General features: G+C 42.0%; 1 protein-coding gene and 1 pseudogene across 1 annotated transcript in view; one reads left to right on the forward strand and one right to left on the reverse strand.

Annotated features, from left to right (window-relative positions):
* Positions 1–18,073, reverse strand: part of KDM5B (lysine demethylase 5B) — a 57,404-nt gene extending 39,331 nt beyond the window's left edge. Inside the window, exons 1-8 of the mRNA XM_017896446.1 lie at positions 18,056–18,073; positions 17,772–17,849; positions 14,875–14,997; positions 13,322–13,492; positions 7,060–7,194; positions 4,919–5,015; positions 3,579–3,688; positions 1,324–1,482 (exon numbers count right to left, since the gene is read on the reverse strand). Of these exons, the coding sequence (XP_017751935.1) occupies positions 1,324–1,482; positions 3,579–3,688; positions 4,919–5,015; positions 7,060–7,194; positions 13,322–13,423 (603 nt within the window). The 5' untranslated portion in view covers positions 13,424–13,492; positions 14,875–14,997; positions 17,772–17,849; positions 18,056–18,073. The remainder of the gene's footprint in view (positions 1–1,323; positions 1,483–3,578; positions 3,689–4,918; positions 5,016–7,059; positions 7,195–13,321; positions 13,493–14,874; positions 14,998–17,771; positions 17,850–18,055) is intronic.
* On the forward strand, positions 16,394–16,803 carry LOC108545084 (40S ribosomal protein S12 pseudogene; annotated as a pseudogene).
* Positions 18,074–20,592: the final 2,519 nt, after the last annotated feature.

Consider the following 20,592-nt stretch of genomic DNA (forward strand, 5'->3'; position numbering starts at 1 on the left):
CCTGCCCTGTCCCATGCTTAATAACCTCCCATTGATGGAGACATCCTTATGTTGTAACATAGCTACATGGAAAAGCACTCAAACCTTTACATCCATGCCATACTTAAACCTCCTTACTATTATAATTCAACCCTAACAAGGGTAATAGACTGACTGCTACATAATATTAATACAAAATAATCCTAATGGCTGGACGTGATGGCTCACACCTGTAATTCAGTCCTTTGGGAGGCCCAGGCAGGCGGATCACCTGAGCTCAGGAGTTTGATACCAGCATGGACAACGTGGCAAAACCCTGTCTCTACTAAAAAATACAAAAATTAGCTGGGCATGGTGGTGCAAGCCTATAGTCCCAGCTACCTGGGAGGCTGAGATGGGAGGATCACTTGAGCTGGGGACGCGGAGGTTGCAGTGAGCTGAGATCACACCACTGCACTCCACTGTACTCCAACCTGGGTGACAGAGTGAGATCCTGGCTCAAAAAAAAAAAAAAAAAAATAATCAAAAGATAATCGTAGATCCTTTTCAGATTTTACCAATGACAGCATGCACTATTTAAAAACATCAGTAATCACAGTGCTATATGAAAATGTCTCTATAAATGAAAAAAGCAGATTACTAAAATTACTTATATAATGTAGCTCCATTTGTTTAAAATAGAAAAAAGGCTGGATGAATATACACCAAGACATTAACAGTGGTTATGTATGCACTGTGAAAGCATAGCTCTACTTTTTAAGTTGTTTAGTGTTTTAATAATTCTTGCAAAGAGCATGTAATGCTTTTTATAAGAATAAAAAAAAAAGATAGTTATTACAAATTATTTTCTGCCTCTTAACTACCCACATACATTGTGGAACTCACTTCTAAGACCTCTTTCCTATTCAGGTCCATCCCAGTTTTCTTCATAGACCTCATTACTGTCGACTGCCAAATCTAAAACTCAAAGGCAGGCCAAGTGAGGTGGCTCAGACCTGTAATCCCAGCAATTTGGAAGGCCAAGGTAGGAGGATTATTTGAGCTCAGGAGTTCGAGATCAACCCTGGGCATCATGGTGAAACCCCTCTGTACAAAAAATACAAAAATCAGCCAGGCATCATGGCATGGGCCTGTAGTTCCAGCTACTTGGGGGGCTGAGGTGGGAGAACTGCTTGAGCCAGGGAGGTTGAGACTGCAGTGAGCCATGTTTGTGCCACTGCACTCCAACCGGGGCAACAAAGTTAGTCCTTGTCTAAAAATAAAATAAAAAATAAATAAAACTCAAAGGTAAAGAAAAATGCCCTAAAAAAATTTTCTAGTGTTACCTCTACCATTAATTATTACCTGAGCCAAACACTTAGGACACCTCCAGTCTCCCTTGGGAACATCATGGAGCGGTGGGATCAAGCAAAAGGTATGGTAACTGTCATCACAGCCATCACACAACAGTAGCCGGTCTTCATCATTGCCACTGCCACATAAGAGACAGACATACAGATCCACCTGTAGCAATAAAAATGGGTACAGAACAAAGGAACATGAATCTATTATTTGATTTTCTAAAATTCTAGAAATGAAATGGATCTGAGGCATAATCTAGTCTCTACATCCTGCTACAAATGCTTCAACCTCTATAAAGGATATTTTAAATAAAAATGCTTCACTTTCTATGAAGGGTATTTCACAATACCTCATGCATACCCAAATATAATGTGGAATCTCCTAGCTTTCTCAATTGTCATATGTTTAAAGTTTGTTATGTAAAGTTTTTAGTAGGTTTCAAAACAACAAGATGCTAAGGTTACAGGCCAAGTGTGGTGGCACACGCCTGTAGTCCCAACTACTTGGGGAGTTGAGGCAGGAGGACTGCTTGAGCCTCATAGGTCAAGGTTGGAGTGAGCCCTTATCGCACCGTTGCACTCTAGCCTGGGTGACAGAGACCCTGCCTCAGAAAAAAAAGAGAAAAAAAAGATACCAGGTAATAAATTACCAACCTAACCAAAAGTATAATTTATGAAGGAAAGTATAATTTTTCCATATTTAAAACAAAACTGTTTTCAAGTTCCTGGCACAGTGGCTTAAGCCTGTAATCCCAACACTTTTTGGGGCCCTGGTGGGACTGCTTGAAGCCAGGAGTTTGAGACCAGCCTAGGCAATATGGCGAGACACTGTCTACAAGAAATTTTAAAAAGAAAAATTAGCTGGGCATGGTGGTGCACACCTGTGGTCCCAGCTACTTAAGAGGCTGGGGCAAGAGGATTCCCTGAGCCCAGGAGTTCAAGGTAGCAGTAGCTATGATTGTGTCACTGCACTCCAGTCGTCCCTAAAAAAATAAAAATAAACTACCACTTTTAATTCTAATTAAGGGGTCATGGTTAAGAAGTTCCCCTAATGCCCAGTGATAAAGCATAGTTATTACTTTTTATCAGGGACACTGTATTCCCCCAAAAACTCATATGTTGAAGTCCTAACCCTCGGTACCTCAGAATGTGACTATATTTGGAAATGAGTCCTTACAGAGGTAATCATCCAATATGACTGGTGTCCTTATAAGGACAAAGATATGTACAGAAGAAAGACCATGTGAAAGCCATCTACAGCCAAGGAAAGAGGGCTCAGAAGAAATCAACCCCGCCAACAACTTGATCTCAAATTTCCCAGCCTATACAACTGTGAAAAAATAAATTTCTGTTGTTTAAGCCACTCAGTCTGTGGCACATCCTTATGGCAGCCATAGCAAACTATTACTCAATACTAGAATGCTGAGAATTCAACTAAATGGGGAGTCTAACTGTTTCAGTATATTTACTGTAGCAAATAAAAATCTAGCTCTGTCAGTTTTCTGATTGTATTGGGGAGAGGGGGTGAGGCAGAAGGTGACATTTATGGAGAGAACATTCAATTAGAATAATTTCTAGTTCCATGAAAAAAAGCACTGTTTCAGGGTCTCAGAAGTGGGTAGAGAAGAACCAGATCCTTTCTAATGCCATTAGGCTTTACTTTTAATAAAAGTTTTCCACAGAATAAACACCTCCCAGCCCTCTAACTCTGCCATGCCCTCCTCCCTACTCCCAACTGCTTTCCTTTGTTCCTTTTCTTTCTCTTCCTTCCTTCTCTACTTCCTTTTCATTCCTTCCTTGCTCTTCCTTCTTCCTTTCCCTTTTTTGTTCCTTTTTTCCATTTCCTTCCTTCCCTTTGCTAGCTGGAAAGTTGGAAAACACTAACTTGGATTTTTGAGCTAGCCTTTAGCTCATGTAGAAGGGAACTAGTGAATTATGAGCAATTCTACGTATAATGAGCTAGATTACAGTTCATTATTATTCAGTGCTAAAACTGAATGTATTCTAGAAAATGGCAGTCAATGCCTCCTCCAGATGTTACTACCATCTTTATAGTACGATCATGTATTTCCTCGTTCCTCATTTATTAACTAATACTACAAAACTGACTTCAAAAGATATTTTTATTGTCAGACACTAAGTTAAACAATCTTATTTAAAGCACAAATTTAAGTTTAAACTTGGGGGTAAAGGGGATTAAAGAAAAGAAGGGAAGAAGGAAAAGAGGAAAGAATAAAGAGAAAGGAAGACGTCACTCACAGCATTGGTGGCCTTTTTAGATCGACTCTTGGGCTTTTCCTTCTCATTTTCTACAATATAATCTTTCCTCTCAATAGGTTCTTGCTTGATGCTACTCTTCATTTCTTTCTCTGTAGGAGGCAATCCAAAATTAGCTCTTTCTGTACAATGCTTTTTTCCACTTCCTCCCTCAACTCATCATCTCCCTCCCAAAGCACATACCGTACACAAACACAATTTCATGTGTGTTTTCATTTTAGTAGCAATAGCACCCAGTATACTTTATTCAAGGGCTCAAATGCTGATTACTTCATGATAAAATGCAAACTCTTGTGCCATTTAAATTTCAGGATGTAGGTTACTTCTGAAGATGTCTCTCAGGTTTGTATGCTTTCAAAATAGGAACTAAAGTTTTCTTAAGACCAAGACATATCATATACTGATGAAATCAAATTCCTCTTGGCCATGACTATAAGAGACCGACAGTTCACCAACTATACCTCCTCCATATAGCACATTATCTCTCCATGATCTAAGATGACTTCCTGGTCATCCTCCTGGTCTCCAAATTCCTGCTTCTGAAGACTAAGAAGTTTGGCAAAAACACTGGCTATCGATTACTGAACTATCATGTGGTAGGCATTGTGCTCAATGCTCCCCATAAGTATTTAATTCTTCACAATAAACCCATTTCAAAGGTAAGAAAACTGATGTTAAAGTAAGTCAAGAAACATCTCTAAGGTTACATAACTAGTTAGCGGTTGTGCCAAGATTACTGTATTACTTTATATTGTACTTTCCACTATATTGTGCTGCCTTTCCACTAGCTCACTAATCCCTAGGTGGAGCAAATTTTATTAACTTCTTAATTTGTATGTGCCTCCTATATAAGATTTCTCTTAAGAGAATCTCAAATCCACCTCTCAGTGACTTACATCAAGTGACAGCCAGGCAAGCAATTAACTACAATTCAGATTTAGGAACATGTCTGTTTGCCTTGCCTGAAATAAATCTATTAGACATTCGGTCAAAGGCACCTATGTTTTTCACAAATTACTTCAAGTAACTGCATTGAATCAAATTTCAAAGTAGCACCTCACTACAGCTGAGAAACTCATCCACACTCCTAATATGCATACATATATTTTCTGTTTCTCTCTCCCACTAGTCAGTTAATTATGACAACAAGGACATTGTTGATATATTAAGATTTTATTTCTCAAAGCCCAACCCAGTGTAATAGCTGCTCTAATGTTTACTTTTAATTTTTTCCATTGACTTTTCAGCTTATAATGTTTACTTATGAATAGTTATTTTACTTTATTTACTTTTCTTTCCTATTCACTGATAAATTTTCTTACCATTTTCACATTTTGGAGTTGGACAACCCATTCGACGTCTCAGATTATGAGTTCTGGCTTCTGTTGTCTCCTCGGGTTCTATTTTAACATTCATGGCCTAAAAAAATTGTCATATATATGAATATTTCCTTTAAGAAGATATAATCTTTAAAAATCCAACTGAAATCTCAAGATGACTATATCCTACCAATTGCCTCTATTAACAGGGCATTCAAAACATACTTCTCTCTCTTCCTAAGGAAGAAAGCTCACCTTTGAAACTACTATTAAAGCATGGATGAGAAATTTTAAAAAAGGGAAAAGTTGGCCAGGCACAGTGGCTCACACCTGTAATCGCAGCACTTTGGGAGGCCAAGGCAGGCAGATCACTTGAGTTTAGGAGTTCAAGTGAAACCTGGCTTGACAGTGGCTAACAGTGAAACCCTGTCTCTACTAAAATTACAAAAATTGACCGGGCATGGTGGCATGCACCTGTAGTCCCAGCTACTTGGGAGGCTGAGGCAGGAGAATTGCTTGAACCCAGGAGACAGAGGCTGCAGTGAGCTGAGATCATGCCATTGCACTTCAGCCTGGGTGACAGAGCAAGACTCCATTTCAAAAAAAACAAAATAGGGAAAGTCAAAGGATCAAGAACAAATTGTGGCTGAGTGAGGTGGCTCACACCTGTAATCCCAGTATTTGGGGAGGCCGAGGTGAGTGGATCACTTGAGGCCAGGAGTTTGAGATCAGCCTGGCCATCACAGCAAAACCCCATCTCTAACTAGAAATACAAAAATTAGCTAGGTGTTGCACACTCGGGAGGCTGAGGCAGGAGAATGGCATAAACCCGGGAGGTGGAGCTTGCACTGAGCTGAGATCGCGCCACTGCACTCCAACCTGGGCAACAGAGCGAGACTCCATCACACACACACACACACACACACACACACACACACACACACACACAAAATTAGTTAGGCATGCGTGGCATGCATCTGTAGTTCCAGCTACTCGGGAGGCTGAGGTGACAGTTATCACCTGAGCCTGGGAGTTCAAAGTTGCAGTAAGCTATGATCATGCCACTGTATTCCAGTCTAGGTAACAGAGCGAGACCATCTCTAAAAAGAAGAAGAGGCCAGGCGCGGTGGCTCACGCCTGTAATCCCAGCACTTTGGGAGGCCACAATGGGTGGATCATGAGATCAAGAGATTGAGACCATCCTGGCTAACACAGTGAAACCCGTCTCTACTAAAAATACAAAACAAATTAGCTGGGCGTGGTGGCACACGCCTGTAGTCCCAGCTACTGGGGAGGCTGAGGCAGGAGAATTGCTGGAATCTGGGAGGCGGAGGTTGCAGTGAGCCAAGATCGCGCCCCTGCATTCCAGCCCGGGCAACAGAGCAAGATTCTGTCTCTAAAAAACAAAAAGAAGTCTGAGAAAAATGGCTTTAACTGTCTTCTAACCACTGTGTTTAAAAAACCTCCTAATCTTCATGTTTTCTAGCCTTAATCCCCATTAAACATTGCCCAGCTTTGGCCGGGCACGGTGGCTCAAGCCTGTAATCCCAGTACTTTGGGAGGCCGAGACGGGCGGATCACGAGGTCAGGAGATCGAGACCATCCTGGCTAACACGGTGAAACCCCGTCTCTACTAAAAAAAATACAAAATCTAGCCGGGCGAGGTGGCGGGCGCCTATAGTCCCAGCTACTGCGGAGGCTGAGGCAGGAGAATGGCGTAAACCCGGAAGGCGGAGCTTGCCGTGAGCTGAGATCCGGCCACTGCACTCCAGCCCGGGCGACAGAGCGAGACTCCGTCTCAAAAAAAACCAAACAAACAAACAAAAAAAACATTGCCCAACTTTGTGAGGGTAATGGGCAATCCAAGTAGGAACACAGAATATCAATTCTTCCTAAGGCCTTGATTGGTAACAAGCAGCAGTCTGTACAGGCAGCATAAACTTAGAAAGACTTCTTCGATTCCTTACCCCTTTGATGGTACAATTCACCCAAGTGTAAAGGTTGGAATACAAACAGCATCCCTTTGTGAGATTAACAAGGTTCAAAACTACAAAGAGCATACACATGAGAGAAATCCAGTGTCAGACAGCCACTGGTATCAGGGCTTGAGAATTCCTTCTAAATTAACCTCATGAGGCTCTTACCTCTGCTCTCATGCGTTTTGCTCGTCGGGCTGGGGGGCACGTTTCCGAAGGCTGCACAGACTGCCTCTGGGGAATATCATGGGGTTTGTACTCCTTGTCCTTAGTGTCTGTGGTCAGGTTTGGCTTCTGCAAACACTAGAAATAACAACTGTACTGATAAATTCCTTCCCTTTTTAATCTTGCAGAGTTTCAGTGGATTTTGTAAGGTACATTTTACAACTATTTATGTAGACAACAGGCCTATAATTTTAAAATCTAAATAAAATAAAGACAAGTCTGCAGTTACCAACCATATACATACATCTATAAAGGTTTAAAACATTTTAAAATTTTAACAGGGGTGTTGCTTTGATTTTCATTGCTGACATCATCAGGTTACAACAGACCATAACAGTCTCAAGGCATTCTCAATAAACTACTTGGAATTATTTCTGCTTGCAACTGTCAGTTAATGGAAGGTCCATATTGTTAGAAAGGCCCATTATAAGCTCCCAAAACAATTTTCCATATTAAAAAATCTCATTTTTTAAAAGTGTTTGGAATTTAAAAAATAGGGAACCCAATATGTTTTCTAGATTTTACAACTGTATAGTTTCAGATATAACTAGCAAAGTTATCATCCAAAGATATCACCTGAATTGAGAAAACAGGTCATTTAACTAAAGTAGCCTTCCTCACTAGGGTTTCCATTTACCACAGTATAGCCCTACAAATTCTAACTCGCAAGGCAAAGATCAACTGGTAGCCCACAGCAATAACTTTGGTTCTGACCAAAAATGCATCTCTCTTCTTACTTTGGTTTTCTTTTAGTTTTATTCTAAGCTATTAACACAACAAAATGTTGCCACTGAAGCTAATATGAATTTCAAGTAAGTACTACTCTTTCATAAGAGGATCCACAAACCTCATGAAAAACCTTTGTAAAAGTTCCAAAAGTAACCCTCTGGGGTGTGTTATAGCAGCTATATTTGGAATGAGATACATGGAAATAACAACCTTCCTGAAGCACTGACACTATGGGCACAGTTACTACCATAGAATCTCACTAATGAGATTGGCCCCTTTCCTCCTCACATTTGCAGAAATACAGAGACGGGCGGAAGAACAAAAGAAAGTACAAAGCGACAAAATGATACATTTTATTTCTAATAGTTAAGAAAAATGATATACTATTTAAAAATACTGACTCATTACTTGTTAACAAGTAGTAAATCTACCACTGGTAATAGCGCCCTATAAATATTAAATATTCTGCTCATTCTACTTAAACCTATACATTGATTTGATGCAGAAAAGTTAACTATTATATTCCTAATAGTTAAGCATTTACATTCTGAAAAAAGTTGGTCAGGTGCGGTGGTGCCTTAAATAAGGTACCTTATTTAAGACTTACGGCACCGGGCGCGGTGGCTCAAGCCTGTAATCCCAGCACTTTGGGAGGCCGAGACGGGCGGATCACGAGGTCAGGAGATCGAGATCATCCTGGCTAACACGGTGAAACCCCGTCTCTACTAAAAAATACAAAAAACTAGCCGGGCGAGGTGGCGGGCGCCTGTAGTCCCAGCTACTCGGGAGGCTGAGGCAGGAGAATGGCGTAAACCTGGGAGGCGGAGCTTGCAGTGAGCTGAGATCCGGCCACTGCGCTCCAGCCTGGGCCACAGAGCGAGACTCCGTCTCAAAAAAAAGAAAGAAAAAAAAAAAAAGACTTACGGCTAGGTATAGTGGCTCACGCCTGTAATCCCAGCACTCTGGGAGGCCGAGGCAGATAGATCACTTGAGGTTAGGAGTTCAAGACCAGCTTGGCCAACATAGTGAAACCCCGTCCTTACTAAAAATACAAAAATTAGCCGACGTGGTGACATATGCCTGTAATCCCAGCTACTCAGGAGGCAGAGGCAGGAGAATCGCTTGGACCTGGGAGGCAGACATTGCAGTGAGCCGAGATCGTGCCACTGCACTCCAGCCTGGGTGACAGAGCAAGACTCCGTCTCAAAAAAAAAGAAAAAGAAAAAGAAAAAATTATGAGACAAACTAAACACCAATAACAACTGAGAGAAACAAATATTTTGTTTTTTACAAAAAGTAGTATAGAACATTGCCTTCTATTTTGTAACAAGTCCTCAGTTGAGTATTTAGAGTATGTTTAATGAAAGCATGCAGAGGGGAATAAAACCTGTTCGTCATCTAAATTAATCCCCTTTATGTATCCAATGTACTTTCTATTGGAGACACAAAAGTATGAGTGATTAGGAAAATACAAATTGAGCTGAATTACATAAATTGCACTAAGTGGATGAACACAAATTCAGATACTATATATGTGGTTCCTATCTCCTACTAGTTAGTCTCAAGGTCAGCTTGGTTCTGTAAGGACTTTGCAGATATAAGACAATCATGCCCTGTAGTTTTTTAGAATAAATAAGAAGAGCTTTATTATTTTGTTCCAAACCACAATTAAAAATACACACAATGCCGGGCGCGGTGGCTCAAGCCTGTAATCCCAGCACTTTGGGAGGCCGAGACGGGCGGATCACGAGGTCAGGAGGTCGAGACCATCCTGGCTAACCCGGTGAAACCCCGTCTCTACTAAAAAATAAAAAAAATTAGCCGGGCGAGATGGCGGGCGCCTGTAGTCCCAGCTACTCGGGAGGCTGAGGCAGGAGAATGGCATAAACCCGGGAGGCGGAGCTTGCAGTGAGCCGAGATCACGCCACTGCACTCCAGCCTGGGCGACAGAGCCAGACTGTCTCAAAAAAAAAAAAAAAAAAAAAAACACGATATGGTTTTATATCTAATGTTATTAACATACAGACGCTAATTTTAACCTTTACTTGAGAAACTAGGACTTACAGGTGATTTAATATCATCATCATGCCATAATCACATCATCCCACAAAGGCAGAGCAATCCCTTAAGACATTTAGAAAACATGATGATGCAAGATTGAGGCCTCTGTTCCACTGGAACAGTGTATCAACTTTTCTCAAGCTTCCCAAAATTTAACTTACACTCTACCTTCACCCTTTTGCAATAATTCCTTCACTGTACACCTGTTTTTCCTAAGTATATGTTCTTCAATTCTTCTCTCCCTAATAACTATTTCAAAAATCAGAAATAGGTGTGAAAATTTACATACAAGGAATGTTCATCATAGTATTATAATAAAAAACTAGAATCGACCTAAACATTCTACAATAGAAGAAATAAAAATAAGGTCTGGCTATAAAAATGGATAGCCAGGCCGGGCGCGGTGGCTCAAGCCTGTAATCCCAGCACTTTGGGAGGCCGAGGCGGGCGGATCACGAGGTCAGGAGATCGAGACCATCTTGGCTAACACGGTGAAACCCCGTCTCTACTAAAATACAAAAAATTAGCCGGGCGTGGTGGCGGGCGCCTGTAGTCCCAGCTACTCGGAGGCTGAGGCGGGAGAATGGCATGAAACCGGGAGGCGGAGCTAACAGTGAGCCGAGATCGCGCCACTGCACTCCAGCCTGGGCGACACAGCCAGACTCTGTCTCAAAAAAAAAAAAAATGGATAGCCACAGTCATTAGAAATCGCATTTTCAAAACTATTCAATGATATGGCAAATGCTCATATGATTAGTAATAAAAACCCAAGATGCAATGATGTATATATCATTGAAGAAGAGTACACTTTCAATTTGTGAATGTATGCATAAAAATAGCCCTGAGAGACAGAAATAACAGGTGGAAGGATCAGGAGTGATTTTATTTTGCCATACTTTCCTCCTATGTTTTTAAACTTTTTACAATGAATGTGTATCACTTCCTAAAACATACTTGGCACAGAGTAAGTCACTCACAAATATCTACCTTTACTGTAGATGCAATGCTTACAAAAGGGTACCTTTTAAATACTTACTCCTTTCAACTCCTTGATTGTATAAATACTTAAGTGCCTTTAAACCATAAAACTACATTGCCTTTTTAAGTATATAAGCGACATGTTTCTAAAATGTTACAACCCACAAAGCATCATTAAAAGGACTCTCTCTCCCTTTATTCACTATAACTTCCATACTTAGGAAGAGTTCAAGAAAATTAACCTATTATGGGCAACTGTTATCTAGATCTGACTATGAGGCAAAAATGCTCCACATTCAACACTCCATTTTTTATTTTTTGAGACAATCTCGTTCTAAGTCTTGTTCTGTCAGATCTCGGCTCACTGCAACCTCTGCCTCCGGGTTCAAGCAATTCTCCTGCCTTAGCCTCCCAAGTGGCTCAGATTACAAGTGCCTGCCACCACATCCAGCTTTTTTTTTTTTTTTTTTTTTTTTTTTTTTTTTTTTAAAAAAGACGGGGTTTTGCCATGTTGGCCAGCCTGATCTCAAACTCCTGACCTCAGGGGATCCACCTGCATCAGCCTCCCAGAGTGCTGGGATTACAGGTGTGAGTCACCGCGCCCAGCCTATTTTTTTGTTTTTTTAATTTTTTTTATTTTTTTGAGACAGAGTCTTGCTCTGTCACCCGGGCTGGAGTGCAGTGGCACAATCTCAGCTCACTGCAACCTCCAACTCCTGGGTTCAAGCGATTCTCCTGCTCCAGCCTCCCACGTAGCTGGGACTACAGGCGCACGCCACCATGTCCAGCTAATTTTTGTATTTTTAGTAGAGACAGGGTTTCACCATGTTGGCCAGGATAGTCTCCATCTCTCCATCTAGTGATCCGCCCACCTTGGCCTCCCAAAGTGCTGGGATTACAGGCCTCAGCCATCGCTCCCGACTCACACTCAACATTCTAAACAATTTCATCCATGGGCTCACTAAACATTCACATAATGTACTAAACAAACAAAAAAAAGTTTTGAATGTCAGATTGGCCACTTTCTTCTATGCTAAAAAGTGTTAGCCAGGCGCAGTGGCTCACGTCTGTAATCCCAGCACTTTGGGAGGCCGAGGCAGGCGGATCATGAGGTCAGGAGATCCAGACCACGGTGAAATCCTGTCTCTACTAAAAATACAAAAAATTAACCGGGCGCGGTGGCGGGCGCCTGTAGTCCCAGCTACTCGGGAGGCTGAGGCAGGAGAATGGCATGAACCCGAGAGGCGGAGCTTTCTCCAACCTGGGGGACAGAGCGAGACTCCATCTCAAAAAAAAAAAAAAAGTGTTCACCTGGAATCAATAACGGAAAGAGGGAAGAAAAACAAATCTACTGGATTTAAGCATTACAGATGGTGTGTTTGTGTGTGTGTGGTATTAGGACAGGACTTTGGTTAGTGATTTACCCCTCAAAAACTATGTTATTCTTTTCCTACCTCTCCACAGCACAGAAAACAATTCTTAAAATTATAGGGCTCACTGCTGTAGTCCTAAAATAACTCAAAGGGTGTGAATGGATAATGACACCCCTCTTCTTTCTACCAAGGCATGGAAATAAACGGGAAGCTTTTATAGTATTGTTTTACTTACAAGTTTTTAAGTGAATAATTTCACAAATACCATTTTGTCAGAAATGAACATGGCTACACAGGAATTACTAGAAGAGGAACCCATTAGCTATGCAGCATTATAAAATCCCCTATCTTTTACCATATCAACATTCTGACAATCTCCTTAAAAATCTCAGCTGGCAAAAGAGAATAGGTAGGTAAGTTATTTCACAGTTTATACCTTCATATGACAGCCAGGAATACTTTAGCTACTTTAAATTTAAAGAGAATGCAAAGTTGTAACAAGTAGATAATAATCAACTCCTCAGCTTTTGACAGTAAAAAAATTTCCTCCACAATCTTATTCATTCCAGAAACAAACTTCTAAGTATAGTTTCTCTCAAAGCAGAACAAAAACACTAGAGGAAAAAGCACAAAACAAGGTATTTTTTTGTTTCAGATGGAGTCTCAGAGTCTCGCTCTTTGCCCAGGCTTGAGTGAAGTGGCACGATCTCGGCTCACTGCAACCTCCACCTTTCGGGTTCAAGCGATTCTCCTGCCTCAGCCTCCCGAGTAGCTGGGATTACAGGCACCCACCACCATGCCCAGCTGATTTTTGTACTTTTAGTAGAGACGAGGTTTCACCATGTTGGCCAGGCTGGTCTCAAACTCCTGTCCTCAGGTGATTCACCTGCCTTGGCCTCCCAAAGTGTTGGGATTACAGGAGTGAGCCACCGCGCCCTGACAAAACAAGGTCTTCTAAAACAAGGTCTCCCAAACACAATCAAGGCCTTTTCATTTTCCTGAAAAGACAATGTACTGATAAGTAGAGTAAGATAAAACAGGTTAAGGCTAGCCCCCAAACTTACCCTTAAGCTGTCTCCGGACAGGAATAAGTTGTAGGGGTTAAGGATTCGTTCATAATGCCCTCTGATATGGGAGCCCACTGCTTTGCCAGGAGCAAACCCCATCTTGGTGGCAATTTTGGTCCATTTTCTATCCTTGCAAACAACTGCAAATCCACCTTCTTCTGCAACTAACTGTTAAAATAGCAAAATTAGAAACAACTATATGGAGTCACTTCTAATCGCACCTAAGTATGACTCCAAGGGGAAAATATTCTTGGCTATGGTTATCTTTTAAAAACATGTTTTGCCAATCAAATATATATACACATATACATATATACACACACACACATATATACTCACACACACATATATACACACTATTAATTTTAAGTTAGAAATTTTAAACATCTCTCTTGACAACATGGTCCATAAACATTTTGTCCCCTCTAAGCTACTTTTCACATCCCCAAAGCAATCATGTGGAAAGAACCAGGTTACCTAAAACTAAATCTCTACCAAAGAAGGGACTATAATACTTGGTCTTACTCTGGACTCTTAAATAAATCTCCAAAAACTAAAGACTAGGATGCATGACAGCATGTTTGATGGAAAGAACGTAAAGTTCAGAATCAATTGGGCCTGGTATTGAATTATGGCTCAGCTTTTTTTCTTTTTTCTTTTTTTTTCCCTGAGACGGACTTTCTCACTTGTTGCCCGGGCTGCAGTGCAATGGCGCAATCTTGGTTCACTGCAACATCCGCCTCCTGGATTCAGGCGATCCTCCTGCCTCAGCCTCCCAAGTAGCTGGGATTACAGGCATGTGCCGCCACACCCAACTAATTTTGTATTTTTAGTAGAGACGGGATTTCGACATGTTGGTCAGGCTGGTCTCGAACTCCTGACCTCAGGTGATCCACCAGCCTCGACCTCCCAAAGTGCTGGGATTACAGACATGAACCACCATGTCCAGCCATGGCTCAGTGCTTTTAGCTTTTATCACCCTGAGCCTCAGTTTCCTTATCTGTAATAAAAGAAATAGTTTGCAGAATTTTGTAAAGTGTGAAAATGAGAAAAACAGGTGGCAGCAAAATATTCCACAAGGTTTCAAAACCTGGGAAGCAGAGCCTGATGATCCTCATCACTCAACTGACTTGAGAACCTCATTTTGCACATCTCAAAAAATAAGTTCCTTTGTTCTTTCTTTCTTTTTTGGGACAGCGTCTTAGCGTCTTGCTCAGTTACCCAGACTGGAGTGCAGTGGTGCAATCACAGCTTACTGCAGCCTCCATCTCCTGGGCTCAAGTGATCCTCCCTCCTTAGCCGCCCAAACAGCTGGCACATGCCACCATGCCTGTCTAATTTTTTAATTTATTGTAAAGACAGAGTTTTCCTATGTTACCCAGGCTGGTCTCAAGCAATCCTCCTCCCTTGACCTCCCAAAGTGCTGAGATTACAGGCGCGAGCCATCTGGCTGAGCAGTAAGTTCCTTTTTAAGGCAAAGAAGATCAAATTCATTCTGTCAGTAAGATTATTAAATGAGTAAGATGGTAAGATGATCATTAGCCCATTACCTTATTAAGCTGAAATAAGTCCAAGATCTTCCTCTCCACATGTGGAATTTTCAGAGTACTTCCCTGTAACTCCCAGTACTTTGCAATCTGGTCCAAGAAATTCAATTTTACTCGAGTTTGAGCCTAAAAGACAAAGAATTGATTGAGTTTTCATCTCATTTAGCTTATTTTAAAGCTCCTATTACCTGCCCATGTGATATTTTCTTTCACAGAATATTTAAGTACAATACCACTTAAAAAAATTTTTTTTAAATTTAATGCTCTTTCAGCAGAATCATATAATACCACTTTCTAAATTCAATGAGAAACAGCCAAAAATACAGAAAATATAGCTGGTTAAATAATTATACATGGCCAGCTGGGCGCGGTGGTTCACGCCTGTAATCCCAACACTTTGGGAGGCCGAGGCAAATGAATCACAAAGTCAGGAGTTCAAGACCAGCCTGGCCAACATGGTGAAACCCCCATCTCTATTAAAAATACAAAAATCAGCCGAGTGTGGTGGCGCTTGCCTGTAATCCCAGCTACTCAGGAGGCTGAGGCAGGAGAACAGCTTGAACTCGGGAGGCAGAGGTTGCAGTGCGCTGAGATCATACCACAGTACTCCAGCCTGGACAAGACAGCAATACTCCATCTCAAAATAATAATTATATGGCTGGGTGTGGTGGCTCACGCCTGTAATCCCAGCACTTTGGGAGGCTGAGGTAGGAAAATCGCTTGATGGGTGAATCATGAGGTCAGGAGTTTGAGACCAACCTCGCTGACATGGTGAAATCCCATCTCTACTAAAAATGCAAAAAATTAGTTGGGCGTAGTGGCAGGCGCCTGTAATCCCAGCTACTCGGGAGGCTGAGGTAGGAAAATCGCTTGAACCTGGGAGGCAGAGGTTTCAGTGAGCCAAGATCACGCCACTGCACTCCAGCCCAGGTGACAGTGCGAAACTCCATCTCAATAAAAAAGAAAAATAAAAAAATAATAATTATACATGGTCGGGTGTGGTGGCTCACACCTGTAATCCCAGCACTTTGGGAGGCCAAAATGGGCAGATCACTTGAGGCCAGCCTGGCCAACATGGTGAAACCCCATCTCTACTAAAAACATAAAAATTAGCTGAACGTGGTGGTACACGTCTGTAATCCCAACTACTCAAGAGGCTGCAGCAGGTGAATCACTGGAACCTAAGAGGCAACGGTTGCAGTGAACTGAGATTGTGCCACAGCACTCCAGCCTTGGCGACACAGCAACTCTGTCCCCCCGCCCCCAAAAAAACACACACACATTAACTCAACAAAAATTTAATTCAGGCCAGGCATGGTGGCTCATGCCTGTAATCCGAACACTTTGGGAGGCCAAGGCAGGTGGATCACCTGAGGTCAGGATTCCAAGACCAGCCTGGCCAAAATGGTGAAACCCCATATCTACTAAAAATACCAAAATTTCTCTTTCCCTGCCGCCGCGGAGTTGCGCGGAGGCGGAGGCTTGGGTGCGATCAAGATTCCGCTTCACCCGTAACCCACCGCCGTGGCCGAGGAAGGCATTGCTGCTGGAGGTGTAATGGACGTTAATAATGCTTTACAAGAGGTGCTGAAGACCGCCCTCATCCACGATGGCCTAGCACGTGGAATTCGCGAATCTGCCAAAGCCTTAGACAAGCGCCAAGCCCATCTTTGTGTGCTTGCATCCAACTGTGATGAGCCTATGTATGTCAAGTTGGTGGAGGCCCTTTGTGCTGAACACCAGATCAACCTAATTAAGGTTGATGACAACAAGAAACAAGGAGAATGGGTAGGCCTCTGTAAAACTGACAGAGAGGGGAAACCCCGTAAAGTGGTTGGTTGCAGTTGTGCAGTAGTTAAGGACTATGGAAAGGAGTCTCAGGCCAAGGATGTTATCGAAGAGTACTTCAAATCCAAGAAATGAATAAATAAATCTTTGGCTCAAAAAAAAAAAAAAAAAATACCAAAATTAGCTGGGCTTGGTGGCACACACTTGTAATCTCAGCTACTTGGGAGGCTGAGGCAGGTGAATCACTTGAACCCAGGAGGCAGAGGTTGCAGTGAACCAGGATCATGCTGTTGCACTCCAGCCTGGGCGACAGAGCAGGACTCGATAATAAAAAAAGTAAAAATTTTAAGTGACTTTAAAAAAAATTTAATTCAGCCCCTACCACGTGACAAACAAGGAATTAAACACTCAGTAAACCTTCCTGTGATGTAAGTAGGCACTCTGAAAGGAACTGAAGTAGTACTGTAAGCACAATGCCATATTATTGTTTAAAATTATATGACAAAGAAGCTTTTATATGCCCAGTTTTGGGAGGCAGAGGCAGGAGGATCACTTGAGCCTAGGAGTTTGAGACCAGCCTGGGCAACATAGGGAGACTCCATCCCTACAAAAAAAATACAATTTTGTGTGTGTGTGTATCTTCACATATGTAAATATATATATGATACAGGGTCTTGCTCTGTTGCCCAGGCTGGAGTGCAGAGTGCAGTGGCACAACCATGGCTCACTATAGTCTTGACCTCCCAGGCTGAAGTAGTCCACCCACCTCAGCCTCCTGAGTAGCTGGAACTATAGGCACACACCATCACCATCACACCTGGCTAATTTTTTAATTATGTTTTACTAGAGAGAGGGTCTCACTATGTTGCCCAGGCCAACCCTCCTGCCCCAGCCTCCCTAAGTGCTGAGATTACAAGTGTTAGTCACCATGCCTAGCCAATTTGATATTTTAAAGACCTGTTCTCTACAGAAAGAAATGTTCTTATTTGCTCAAATACAAATCTAAAAACAGATTTACAATGGTGATTCTGTAACAATTTTAAAATATCCCAATAATTTCAAAGAGGGTCCCCCTGGAATACAGGCAAACAGAACACTAGTGAAGACATTACCTCCAATTCATTCAGTCTCTGGATACGCGGCGTAAAATGAAGTTTATCAACATCACATGCAAATGGTGGCTGCCAATCCTAGGAGAAAGCACAGGCTCTTATTAGAATAACTTGTAAGTATTTGACATTTAAAATTTTGTTTTACAATTAAAACCCAGGTTAGGTAAATCTGATTCTAACCAATCAAACAAAATAGAACACAAAGTAGTGGTTTTTCAACCTTTTGTCCAGGAGAACAGCAAAATATGTGTGAACACCCTTTCCCAAATAAATATCACATATACCTCTCCCCACAAATCTTCCCACTGAGCAATGTCACTGAGCCTGTTAAAAAACACTCATTTAGGCAAAAGACACTTTGACTTCTGTATTACCATAGAAGTATCTCATTTTTTATATAACAACTATATATCTATAACTTTAAAAAAACACATTTAATATTCCAATCACATTAACTTTTATAATTTTTTTTTTTGAGATAGGGTCTCACTCTGTTGCCCAGGCTTAAGTGCAGTGGCATGATCACAGCTCGTGGAAACCTCTGCCTCCTGAGCTTAAGCGATCTTTCACCTCAGCCTCCCATATCTGAGACCACAGGTACACACCACCACACTCAGCTAGTTTTTTAAGGTTTCTGTTAGAGACGAGGTCTAGGTACATGTATTGCCCAGATCAGTCTCGAACTCTACGGCTCCAATGATCCTCCCACCTTGGCCTCCCAAAGTGCTGAGATTACAGGTGTGAGCCACCGGAGCCTGGCCCACATTAACTTTTCTTATTAAACTAAGGGTAAATTCTACAGTGGTGTCAGGGGGAGAAAAACTGACATCCAAATCCAATTTTAAAAGTCATCCTTAGCCGGGCACAGTGGCTCAACCTGTAATCCTAGCACTTTGGGAGGCTGAGACGGGTGGATCTCCTGAGATCAGGAGTTCAAGACCAGCCTGACCAACATGGTGAAACCCTGTCTCTACTAAAAATACAAAAATTAGCCAGGTGGGGTGGCAGGCGCCTGTAGTCCCAGCTACTCAGGAGGCTGGGACAGGAGAATCGCATGAACATGAGAGGCAGAGGTTGCAGTGAGCCGAGATCACGCCACTGCACTCCAACCTGGGCAACAGAGCAAGACTTCGTCTCAAAAAAAAAAAAATTGTCCTTAATATGTACACTCATATAAACTGTTCTCTAGAGAATTGTCCTATCATGGAAGAACTGCCATCATGAGGAAGTAATCAGACAAGTAAAAATACATATATATATTTTTTTATATACACATATATATATGTCAATTGTTACCTACAAAGGGAGAAAACTGGAAATGAATGTCCACAACAAGAGAACAGCTAAAGGTATAAAAATGCGTTAATAGGTTTCAGTCTGGGATAATGAAAGGGTCTGGAGGCAGACAATGGTGACGGTTGTACAGCAATGTAAATGTACCCAATGCCAGTGAACTGTATCCTTAAAAATGGTTACAAAGGCAAAAATTTAATGTTACGTACATTTTAATATTTTAATACAATGAAAAAAGTAAAAAAGGAAAAATGTACCCTGTAGTATAGATTTTGTTTGTATGTATGTATGTATGTATGTATTATGTATTTATTTTGGAGACAGTTTCACTCTGTTGCCCAGGTTGGAGTACAATGATGTGACCTCGGCTCACTGCAGCCTCCGCTTCCCGGGTTCAAGCAATTCTCCTGCCTCAGCCTCCCGACTAGCTGGCATTACAGGCATGTGCCACTACTATGCTCAGCTAATTTTGTATTTTTAGTAGAGACAGGGTTTCACCATGTTGGTTAGGCTGGTCTCAAACTCCCGACCTCAGATGATCTGCCCACCTCAGCCTCCCAAAGTGCTGCGATTACAGGTATGAGCCACCGTGCCCAGCCTACATCTTTATTTACTAATGTGGAAAGATCTTCCCTATATATGTTAAGGGGTGGGGGAGAACAGGCTTTACAATAGAAAATAAAACACTGGAAAGCTATCTAGAGCAAAAGGCTCACAACGGTGGTTGTCCTTATTGGTAGGGTTATAGGTAATTTAAATCCTTGTTTTAAATATAATCCAAAATGCATTAAATATGTATTAAATATTAAATGTATTATTTCAGATTGTGTGAATATATTAATGAGGAAATTCACAGCCTTTAAACTCAATTTTATACCAAGTTTATCCTAAGAAAACAATTCAGCCGGGCGCGGTGGCTTAAGCCTGTAATCCCAGCACTTTGGGAGGCCAAGACAGGCGGATCACGAGGTCAGGAGATCGAGACCATCCTGGCTAACACGGTGAAATCCCGTCTCTACTAAAAAATACAAAAAAACTAGCTGGGCGAGGTGGTGGGCGCCTGTAGTCCCAGCTACTCAGGAGGCTGAGGCAGGAGAATGGCGTAAACCCGGGAGGCGGAGCTTGCAGTGAGCTGAGATCCGGCCACTGCACTCCAGCCTGGGCGACAGAGCGAGACTCTGTCTCAAAAAAAAAAAAAAAGAAAACAATTCAACCAGAGTCAACAAAATACATGAATGGTCAGGCACGGTGGCTCACGCCAGTAATCCCAGCACTTTGGGAGGCCAAGGCAAGCGGATCACCTGAGGTCAGGAGACCAGCCTGGCCAACATGGCAAAACCCTGTCTCTACAAAAAATACAAAAAAAATTAGCCGGGTGTGGTGACGTATGCCTGTAGTCCCAGCTACTTAGGAGTGTGAGGCAGGAGAATCGCTTGAACCCAGGAGGTGGAGGTCACAATGAGCCAAGATCACGCCTTTGCACTCCAGCCTAGGTGACAGAGTAAGACTCCATCTCAAAAATAAATAA

The sequence above is a fragment of the Rhinopithecus bieti genome, unplaced genomic scaffold (genome assembly GCF_001698545.2).
Source record: "Rhinopithecus bieti isolate Rb0 unplaced genomic scaffold, ASM169854v2 scaffold_24392, whole genome shotgun sequence".
NCBI lineage: Eukaryota > Metazoa > Chordata > Mammalia > Primates > Cercopithecidae > Rhinopithecus > Rhinopithecus bieti.